Genomic DNA, 12,026 nt, shown 5'->3' with positions numbered 1-12,026 from the left:
AATTTTAATTAATAAACTTTTTTTTACAATCCAAAATTAAAGAAAAATAAATCTAATAAATGAACGTAAAATAAATAAAAACTTATTCATATATCTCTTAAAATTTATCAGTATTTCTATTTGTTATTTCCGATTATAATTTCCGTTTCTCAGAAATCTGATAATTGCTGAAAGCTCCACATTATAAATGAAAAATATTAAATAATATATATAAAACTTTTTTCGTATATGATATAAAATAATTTGTTATTCCATTTTTAAGATTAGTATTAGTTTTTGAATTGATTATTTATTGAATTGATATTGTCTAGAACTAGATGTATGCGTTTTAATAATCATTAGCTTTTAAAAAGTTACGAATTTCGCTTATTTGCATGCGTATAAGTTTTAAAATCTTTTTGAATCAACCGCTAAATTTTGAAAAATGCTTTTCTCCCTTCTTTTGGATATAACGGTTACAATTTAAAAGTGTCAGACTATAGCTTAAAATTCACAATCGAGTTAATTAAAATACATCTATTCATTTATTTAATTACTTTTTTTTTCTTACATTTGAGTATGATGTGCTGTAACAAAAGAAAACGTATTTCTCGATTCTGATCTAATACTAACTTATAATAAAAGAAGAAAAAAAAATTATTATTTTAATTTAGATTACATTATTAAATAAAAACAAGTTTGCATTTAATTATTTATCAACCAGTAAAATAATAATAATATTTTCGCAAGTTTCTAATTAAATATGAAAGGGACGATTTATTTTTAATTTTTTTCAATCAAGTATTCGTAAAAAAGTACAAGAAAAATATATGCTTAGGCTACTTAAAATATCTTTTAAGAAGTAATATTTTGTTACAAACAATGTGTTTATATATATATATATGTACACACATTCTTTATAATAAAATGTTACTTTTTATAACGAAGGTAAATTTTTATTGAATCCTGTGAGTAATTGTATTTAACTTCTAAGGAAATAACATTGGTGACATAGTTGTTTTCTTTGTATCTTTTTTTTTAAATAATAATAATAATAGGGATCTACCATAGCATCACTTTTCAGTTTGACCACCTTGCGAACTAAGCTGCAATGCCCCATACATAATGCCTATGTGAAATATTAACTATCTGTCATAAATTTGCATTCATAGTTATGAAAGTCAAGAAAGTGGGGGGGGAGAGAATTAACAACCATTTCAGAATCTTATCTGAACTTGTTGCCATTGTCCCTTACAATGGGGGGATAGCCCCTTCCCACCCCACCTGCTAACTAAACTTTATCAACACTAACCAATGAGATTGCTTTTCAACTCATTGCAACATATAAGAGTTTCATAAGGAGTATATTCTGTGTGTGCATCTATAATACAGCATCTCTGTACATTCAGTCTCGTTCTTAAAAACGTAGTTCTTTCTCTTCAGTTTTGGCAGTTTTAGTTTTGTGTTTAATTAAATAACCGAGTGTGTTTAAATGGAAATGTCCGATCGGTGGTATTTTAGTGTAGATCAGTTGATATCTACGCCAAGTAGGAAACACGGAGTGTCTATCGAGAAAGAAATGAAGTATCGCCAACATGCTGCAGCCTTCATCCAGTCCATGGGAAATCGCTTGCTACTGTATCCTTTTTTTTAAAAATTTCAAATCTTTAAACTGGTGTTAATTATATTGTATTTTGTGCGAAGCGGTATAACAGTTAACTAGTTCCTAAGTTTGCGCGTTTCTTATGTTTTCTCAATACTATTAATATGATTATATTTACATATTAAATATTTCTAGTTTAGAAAAATACTTCGGGAAAACTGCAACTAAATAAATAAAATATTATACGTATAGTTTAAACGTTTTGAATAAATTAACGATAATAGCTGTCTAAAAATTATTGTTATGATAAATGTAGGATACTAATATTTATAAATATGGTATGCTAATAGAATAGTTAATTTTTTTAAAAATAGATTCTTTTTAATATCAAAATCCAGCACGTGTTTGCTACACGTATGCCTGTTTTGTTTACATTTATGCATTCTTTTTTTTAAATATATTATTTTTGGAACCACCAAAAGCCATAACATTAAAATTTAGGAGTTTATTTCTTTTTTGTAGTTTGAAATGCATGCGAGAAGAAATATATGTTTTACTGTTTTATGAGTGGATTTTCACGCTTGTTAAATTATATGGCAGTAATACACATCGGTACAGAGCAATAACTTTATTTTCAGAGTTTAATTAATATCGTCTTTAATTTGTTTTAAATAAATTTCTATTTCTTTTACAAATTTCTCTGATATGTAAGGGCTAGTTTTTCATTTAGTTTTATTTTGTAATAAGTATTTATACACGAGAGAAAGTGAGTTATTTCTTTAACTTTGTATTAGAGATCAATTGTGCATTAGTACTGCTATTGTTTTCATGCATAGATTCTACATGATCCATTCTTTTGTGGAGGTTCCGATGTTAGTAAGTGAAAATTTGTTATTTTATTATCTATCTTTTAAATATATTTTTGTTCTATTTAGTATCAAACCTTAATCTCTAGATAAAGTTTTTATTTGTGCTTAAATCAATTATAAGGTTAAAAATGCTAATAAAAGTATGATAATAATAATTTAATAAATTATTAAGTTAAAATTATGTATCCGATTATTAATTTTAAACTATAGAATTTTGTGTTCTAACTAAGCTTGTAGCTGTTAAAATTTTCTCCATATCATTTTTTTAAATCCAGCTTTAATTGTGTTCTTGTTTATTAATTTGAGTTAAAAAATAACAAATTTAACAGACAAATGTATAAAATTTCCCGTATTAGCATAGCAAGAGATCTCTTAATACAAAATGAAAAAATTTATTAAGTGCTTCAATATGATAATGATGCAAGATCAAACAGAAATAACTTTGTTACCTTACTAAAACTCTTACCATTGATAAGTTTGAGTACAACAATTTTTGAGTTCTTCACATCTTGAAAGTTAGTGTAAGAAATTACCTTTAATGCTGAAAATAATTACTGACTTATAGCTTTAAATTTGAAATATGGCCACTTAATTTTAATTGATGCTATACGAAGGGAAATCCGAATTGTTAAAGGTTTACTATTTAATCGTTTTAAACATAATTCGTTTTTAAAAAGAGAGGTCAAAACTCATTAAATATGAATCGAAATCGAGTAAACTGAAAATCAGATAATATGAATAACTAAGTATTTTTGCATACATCAGAAACATTAAATTAATTTATATATTTTGAAATTTTTAATTCCAAAGCTTTCTGCGAATAACGAAATCACAGACATATTCATACAAAAAGAATATTTCACTAAATTTTGACAAATTATTATCTCTGTAAAACAATGGGCTTTTACGCTTTTTAATTTAAATAGGATGCAGAAAGCATGTTATTTTATATTTCGTGAAGTTTATTTTGTGTTTTGTGATGAGAAAGAAAATTTCAAATCTTGTGAAAAGCTACTTTGTTTATTTTCCCCCCTATTTAATCTCATTCTAACCATGTTCTTGCAGTTTTTTTCCCCCCTTCATTTTTTAATCACATTCTAACCATATTCTCGCTCTTTTTTTGCAGAGACTGTCGGCGGCTGCCGTATTTCTAGCATCTAAAGCAGAAAGTCAGCAAAGGAGACTGGAACACGTGGTTAAGTTGTCCCATTGTTTAATTAATGGACATACGACAACGTTAGATGTTCGCTCCACAGTAAGTACGATTGACTTACATTTTATTAATTGTTGTTTTTACTTTAGAATAATAGTATTAGAGTTAACTTAATCTTCATTAATCAGCAGTTTTTTTTTTTTTTAAGTTTGCTTCATTATTTGGTATTTTTTTAAATTCAGCTGAAACTGTATTCTTGTTTATTGATTTATGATGGTACTTGTTTGTTTAATGTTTGACGAATTTATACTATCTAAATGCGCATGGTTAAGCAACTTTATTATTTTAACTTTGAATATATGGTTTTACATTATAGGAGGTGTATCCAAGTTTTTTTTTTTTTTTCAAACATTTCCCTTTTCGTTTACTCCCTTTTTTCCGATTGCAGTGAAAATCTAAAAAAGTTAATTTTAATGGCCTAAATTCTAATTATTCTAAGTTTAATGTAAAATAATCATTTTCAGATTTATTTATATGAAGAATTTAGCGTATTTTTCTTATTACAAGGTTTTCTTTTTATAAACTCTAGTAGTTATTGATGAAATTACTTTTACCCTTAATTTTTTTTAATAAAGATTTACAAATTCTCCGTAATATTTCAGTAATATAGCGAATACAATTATTTAAATTTATATATATTTATGAATTGATGAACAATTTAAACTGAACGGTTACCTTTGTATGCTTAATTTATATGTTTTAATTTTTTTTTTATTCGTTATCTATTTATTTATTTTTAGGGAACAGTTAGTCTATATTTGGTTACAGTACCAAAATTAAATAACTTTGATGTAACTGTTTTGAAATAATAATAATTTGCAATAATATTTTATTTTATTTTGTGAGTTATACATATATATATATAAGAATTGAATTTCAATAGTTGTTTTCTAATGATTTTTTTTTCTCCATCCAGGCTTATCAGAAAAAGGAGCATGAATTAATTGCACTTGAACAAGCTTTGCTTTTGACTTTAGGTAATTTTAGCATATTTTTTTTTCTATTTATAATTATTTATATGGCAGATTTAAATGTTTTGGTAAAGAGTAAAGCCGTAATCCAACTCCAGGACATTCTAAATTTTGCAAGCAACAATTAAATTTCTTGCACGCGTGAGCACTCGTTTTTTTTCCGTCACAGTTTTTACACCAACAGGCCGAAAACCTGAATTTACGGAATGAATTTGCAACACTATCTTCATAAATACGAATTTGTCTGCTACTTAACGCAGGCAGATTGTTATTGTAAAAGAACTAGTCCTTTAAATTTTATTCTTGAAAAAATTATGAATGAATTTAAATTAATGTTTTATCAATTTCATACAAAGATTCTAAAAAATGGAATAAATTAAACTGTAATCAAGCAAAAGAATTTTTTTTTTACTTTCTGTTCTTTGTGGCGTTCTATCAGTGACGACGTTCTGTTTTGTTTGACAGGAAAACGGATTTTAAAAAGAGAAGAAAAAGGACAATCTTTTGAAAAACAATAAAGGCCCATGTCGAACTTAAATATTCCCATTGCTTTATTGAGAGTTTATTTATTTGTATTTCACTCAGTGTTTATTGATTGTTTATAATTTTGAATAGTTTTGTTTGTCTACAATATAGTATCAGATAAAATTGAGTTACTTTTTTTTCCTCCAGGATTTGATTTGAACGTTGACCATCTTCATCCCTATGTGGAACGGATTTGCAAAATGGTTAATGGTGAGTATTTTATTGCATTAATAAAGCTTTAACTTTAGTTTTGATTCTGAAGCGTTCTTAATAAATTTAACTGATTTAACGTGAATTGTCAAAATTGAAGAGTAATTATTTTTTCTGTTTATAAATACAGGCAAAATCAGTTTAACTAGTTTTGTCTTATGATACTAAATTGAATTTTCTTGCAAATTCTTCAAGTTTATAGCTTTCAGAGCTAAAGTTTAATTTTGTGTTTATTTTTTTTTTACTGTGTATTTACACACTAAATTAAAGAAATTTGATAAAAGCCAAAAATTCGAAGAATCTTTGAATTTAAGAAAAACTTCTTTTGTAATGTTTTAACCTATATTTTTACTATTATTTGGAGGGCAAAAAATTTAAATAATTTTTATGATTGTTAAACCAATATTTATTTAACATTTTCAAAAACACAATTTTTACTAGTTAAATAAATTATGATTCCTTTTCTAACTTTAAAGGTCTAATTCTAAAACAAAAATATATAAAATATATGTATACTTTTGTTTTTAATTTTCTAAGAAATTTTGCTCAAATTTATTAAAAAATTCTTTTTTAACGTTTTTCTCGTTTTTTAAACAATTTACATAAGTAAAATGTGCTTTTGGGGTTAGTAAAGTTGTAATTTTATCTTGCTTTAAAAAGATTATTTTATTTTAATTTTTTTTTCTATTTGCAGCCGGAAAAGATCTTGCTCGCGTGTCAAACCTCATCGCTACAAACAGGTATGATATTTTATATTTCCCATGTATTTTAATCATACCTTATTTTTTTCTGTTTAACCTGATTTATAGAAATTTTGTTTCTATTGGGTTGGCAACTAAGGTCCCATCTCCTTTTTCTCGAATGTTATTAAAAGTTTACTGTGAGAAAGAGCATTTCAATTTCTTCCCTTGTCGTTCGGCGTGAATTTCCGTCTAAAAGTTTAATCCACTCAATTTTCAACGAAATGTTCAGAACGAGGTACGTCTTTCAGTTCAAAGTTGACATTTTTAAATTTTCCATACGACTTCTTCAGCTACGGCATTCTCTCCATGCACAGCACATATATTACGAGCAGCTTGTGCCGTCTCAGAACTTTGTTTAAAGACAAAAGAAAGAAAAAAAAAGGGTCGATAATACTAGTTTGTCAGAACTTGGATGTTCCATTTCAATAATTTGAAAATAATCACAAATTAACTCGAAAAAAAAATTATTTCGATAGAACAAATTCTCTTTTGAAGGAACTAAAACATGCCACATACACATGCAGAAAGCAAAAAATTTTAAAATAAATGGTGGGAACTTGTTGCCAATCACATAATTTATAAATTTTTATTTTTAGAAACTACTATTTACTAATCTCTTATCTTTACTATTTACTAATATTTTATCTTTTTAATTTAGCTTGCATCTGACCAACATGTGCCTCAAGTACAAGCCTAGAGTAGTTGCTTGCTTTTGTTTTCATTTGGCCTGCAAGTGGACTAATTGGGAGGTAAGATTTAAACGAGATGTTATTGACATTGACTCTAATTTATAATTTGATTTAATTATTTTCAGGAATTAATTCTTTATTGTATGAAAACAATGTATGCTTTAATTTTAAAAAAATTAATGGTTTTTTTAAAAAAAAATTTAATACAAACAGGAATTAATTTTTTTAGAGGTTTATTTTTTTATATTAATCAAAGTTTCTTAAGCCAGTACCTTTCTTTTCAAATTTTTATTTCAAAAAAAAATTTTTTTTTTAATTTTCATAACACTGTGTAATGGAGATTGAAATATATTAAGATAGTAAATGTAGGCTGTTTTCAATAATGTAGTAATTTTTTACTCTATTAATTTATCCTTTTTTTGTATAAAATAATTTTTTTTACAGTAATTATTGATTTTTATTTAGCATTTTATAATAGGAAATTTTTTTTGTGCGACTTTAAATTATTTTTTTAATTTAAATTCTTGTTATCAAGAATTTTCAACGGTAATTTAAAACTGTATAAGAATATCTAACTTAGCACTTCGATATGTTATTATCGTTAAGAAGGGTGCTTCAATTTTTTAAGTCCAAGATTCGGTCTGTTTAAGATGGTTTTAGAAGAATACATGAAATTAATTGCAGAAAAGTGCATTGAATTACTCAAACTTGACAGTTCTTAAAAATAGTTGGAACACATAAAACTTTTAAAGCATACTGTGTATGCTTATTGTAAATTAAAAATTAATATCCAATAATGCATTTACTAATATATTTAATTTCAGATATATTTTTTGAATGAAGAAAAAAGTTTTAGGGGAGAAATAATAGTTCAGTTTCAATTGAAATCCCAAAACTCATATTTTTTCAGATTGTTTTCATGTAACACGATTTCATGATAAATTGCATAAACTCAAATAATATCTCTGAACATTTGTACTTCACGTTCAGAACACTTATGTGTAATTAGAAAATATTTCATTTGCTTTTTAACTAAATTTCAAAATTGATTTCTAATTAATAAAATTGACAATTTAGTTTAATCTCAGCTAGTGTAGATTACTCCCAATTTTCTTTACTGTTAAAAGTAGTTCAGATAAAACTATACTAATTAGTTTTGAATATTTAAGTACTGAAAGATTAAAACTCTTGCTAAATTTAATTCAATAATGCGTGTGCATATATAACACAATAAAGAGATATATATAAAAAAAAAAGAACACAGATATTAACTACAAAAATTAAGAAAAAATAATAAGTCTTATTTCCTGTGCATAAGCTGCAAATATACATAGAACCCATGAAATAAGTTAAAAATACAAAGAAAGCAAGAAAAATGTATTTTTAAAGAAAGAAAAATAATTACTAAATAAATTATTTTAAAAAAACTTTTTTTTTTTTTAAATTAAGACTCTAAAATACAAAATAAGGAAAAGATATAATCTCATCCTCATTTTACAGCATTATATCTTTTTCTTTTTTTTTTCTCCGGCTTTTTAATTTTTTTAAAATTCTTAAAACTTTATTAAAGCAATTTATTTAGCAATAATTTTTCTTCTATCTTTCTCTCTATATACATAATGTTTGAAAATATGTATGATACATTAAATTGCATTTCATTCTCTGCTTTAATTTTACAGATTGAACCTTGTTCAAAAGGAAAGGACTGGTTTCTTTATATTGATCCGAGTGTGTCTTATAAAACTTTGGAAGGTACGCATCTTTTCTTTTTTTTATTCTCATTACTTTTATTGATAAAGTTTTTATTCCAATATATTACAAGGAGGGATTTTGTGTAGCGTAACTTTTTAAAAATTAAAATTTCCGAATCTTATTTTGAGTCATTATAAATTTTCTCTAATAGACGAATTAATAAAATATAATGTAAAAATATTTCAACTAGTTCTCTTCCATCTTTTTGTTTGCAGTCGAAGCTGTTCTTGCATAATAGTTTTTCTTTCTTTCTTTTTCTAAGAAAATTTAATATTTTTATGAAATAAGTGAACCGGTTTAGTGTTTTTAACTCTTGACAATTCCATTTTAAGTGTGAAAAAAACACGTAATAAAGATTTATTTTTAATATAATATGCTTTCAACAACAGATATTGTTGTGTTAAAAATGGTTATACTTTTTGTCTAGCAAACAATAAATTTGTTCCATTTTTTATTAAGTTTTATTTGTCACTACATTTTGAATACGGTTTATGAGGGTCTTTTAATTTTAAAGGAATCTCCGCTCTCAAACTCTCTTAATTGCTTCTCATTCGTCATTGTTTTTTCCCCTTTTAAACATCAATATCTTCCACAAAAACACAGAATATTTAGTTTTCAAACTATACCATTATTGTAGCTTAATGTTAGAACATTTTATGAACATGTTAAGCATAACAAAATGGACGATTACTTGGATTTAAAAAATAAACGTCTGAACTTGGAAAGAAAAAAAAAACGTTTAACTTGAAGTTTACAGATTATGTGACTCAATAATATTGAATAAATGAGAATTAATTGTAATCATCAACAATTCAAATAGGGGACGGTTTTCATTGCTCGTTAAGTTTTTTCACTTTGAAAAATTTCGTTACAAAAGTTACAATTTATATCTGGCAACACGCACATAATCTCTCGCTCTTGTTTTTTTTTTTTTTTTTCTTTTTCTTTTCGCTACTTTGATTGAAATTAACTAGAGCTCATAAAATAAAGAAATAAAAATCTCATAAGGGAAAAATAAATTTTCTACAACAATTGAAGTCACAATTAAAAGCAAAAAATTTGATAAAAAGCTTTTAAACTAACAAATTGTAATTTTGAAACAAAATTTACGTTAAAATTACACATAAAAATACTCTTCCAGCTCGTCTAATTTAAACTCCGTAGTTACATTTCAGCCGGCTACAGATCAATCCCGCATGTTATTTTTTTCTACAAGTTAAACATTTAATAATTCTTGAAGTAATTTATCGATTGTTAATTTTTTTTTTTATTTCATTGTGAATTTTTCTACACACCCGCGTAATTTCAAGTTTCGAAATTCTATAGTTTTTGCGCAACAAGGCAAAATATAATGTTAAATTGAATGCCCAATAAATCAATTTTTAATATTTTGCTACTCAGAAAATTGAGGATCCATTTTTTTTAAATTTTAAAATTTCTGAAAAATTAAAATCCGGACTACATAATGATGAATTAGGAGTCTTGTCCAGAAATACGTAAGAGTCAGACATTCTGAAATTTCTAGAAATCAGTATTTATTGAATGTGTTCAGAAAAAAGAATTAACAAAAATATCAACATGTTTGATATATTGTTTGAAATGATTTTCTCAATCGATTAAGATTTATAGACATTTCAATGGTTTTTATTTTTTTACAGGTCTTATTCATGAATTCCTCGATGTCGTCGAAATAAGTCCTCACAAATTAAAGCAGCGATTTGTTCAAAAGGTAAATTTGCTTTTTATTTATAAGTTATTTTAAAATTTTTAAATTTTCCTGTAGGCTTGTGTTAAGGGTTTTCTCACAGAGTGATATTTATGTTATCAATATTTTATTTATAAGACTTTGCTATTTTACTAAACTTGCATTTCGTTATGCTAAATGTAAATGATTCTATTATATTATGAAAAGAAATAGAATCTTCGTAACTTTAAAGTTTAAAAGAAACAAATTTTTTAATTACATTCGAACTGTCTACGCAAAAACAGTAATTTCTATATTGGATATTCAATACAATATTATAATAATTTAAATAACTTCAATATAATAATTTAAAGATAATATAAAATAATTTTTCAAACTATAATAAATCAAGCTTAGTTATTACTCTCTCTCTCTCTATCTTTTAAGTTGCTTTTGACATAAACTAAAGCACGAAAATAAGCGCCTATGAAATAAAGATCTTGAGAGAGGGATCAATAAATTTTCTGACAATAAATAAATAGTCATAAAGCAAAAAAATAATAAAATTTCGGAAAAAAGCACTTGCATGTGCAACAACTTTTGAATAAATTCGTACTACAAAAATATCTATGTTAAGTGCATGGACAAAAAATCCGATTCGAATATTTGAAAAATAGTTGATATACATATTTTTTAATTTGTATTCGTTCTATTATTTTATTTTTTTAAAGTGCTGAAATCACTGTTTGAAAATATTCCTCAACTTTGCGCTTTTTCAGACATAATATTATACAAAACTTATGTAAACCAACTACATTTTCATACTTGAGATGCTTAATGTATTTTTTTCCCCTGATTTTCGTATAAAAATTTCAAAAACTATTTACATATCAATTTTAAGCATACGCTTTTTTATTATTATTATAATCTAAGTATAGTTTAAATAAATTTTACATATGAATTTTAACAATGACTGGTAATTTTTTAGGAACCCCATATATTCCAAATTTAACGTACTTATTTCAAGAGATTTAAGCTAAAATTACGTGTCTAGGAATTTACTTTTAAAACACCAAAATTTAGCCTAGTTTTTATTTTTTCATGTAATGACACATTTATATGCAATCTATCCTTTACTAAATATTACATTCTTTTCTTTGTGATAATTTAAACCCTTTGTGCTTTTTCAAATATTTATATGCTTATGTTTTATCTTAGGTTCACAAAATGCCTGAAAGAAAAATTGAGGAATCTTCCAAAATCAAAGTAGAACCTGATGTTTTGATTAAGACTGAATGTAAACAGAATGGTGCCTCATTATTCGGAAAGGTGAAAGCTGAAACGGCATCGGAAACAAAATCCATTTCAACTGTCCAATCGGAAACAAGTCCTCTCAGATTAAACCAGCAGTTCATTCAAAAGGTAAATTTACTTTTTATTTATAAGTACAATTCTTTGTTATTTTATTAGATTTGTATTTTTTTTTAAAATTGTGCTAATGTAAAGGATTTTACTGCAGGATATTATGGAAAGAAATAGTCTTTGTAACTTCCAAGTTTAAAGGGAACAAATTTATTTAACCATATTCAAACCAGCTACTCAAAAATTATAATCCATTTACCGGATAAACAAAGCAATATTATAATTTACTTAAATATTATTTAAAATAATTTTTCAAGCAATAATAAAAAAATACACACTTAAAATTGAAAATTTTGCTATTAGATTCAGTCGAATTCACATTTCGAGTAAAAAAGTGAAACAATATTGTTACTTATTTATTACTCT

The 12,026-nt window shown here is 25.3% G+C and overlaps 1 protein-coding gene across 1 annotated transcript; it reads left to right on the top strand.

Annotated features, from left to right (window-relative positions):
• Positions 1-1,477: 1,477 nt before the first annotated feature.
• Positions 1,478-5,416, top strand: LOC147813204 (cyclin-T1-like). Its single transcript, XM_087158542.1, has 5 exons — positions 1,478-1,617; positions 2,419-2,458; positions 3,578-3,706; positions 4,581-4,641; positions 5,308-5,416. The coding sequence occupies exons 1-5, from the start codon at positions 1,478-1,480 to the stop codon at positions 5,400-5,402; spliced, it is 465 nt and encodes a 154-aa protein (XP_087014668.1). The 3' UTR covers positions 5,403-5,416.
• Positions 5,417-12,026: the final 6,610 nt, after the last annotated feature.

Source organism: Parasteatoda tepidariorum, chromosome 3, assembly GCF_982258835.1.
Source record: "Parasteatoda tepidariorum strain Cologne lab strain chromosome 3, Ptep-v5.0, whole genome shotgun sequence".
Taxonomy (NCBI): domain Eukaryota; kingdom Metazoa; phylum Arthropoda; class Arachnida; order Araneae; family Theridiidae; genus Parasteatoda; species Parasteatoda tepidariorum.
Note: the sequence above shows the minus strand (reverse complement) of the source record. Positions and strands in the feature narration are given on the sequence as shown.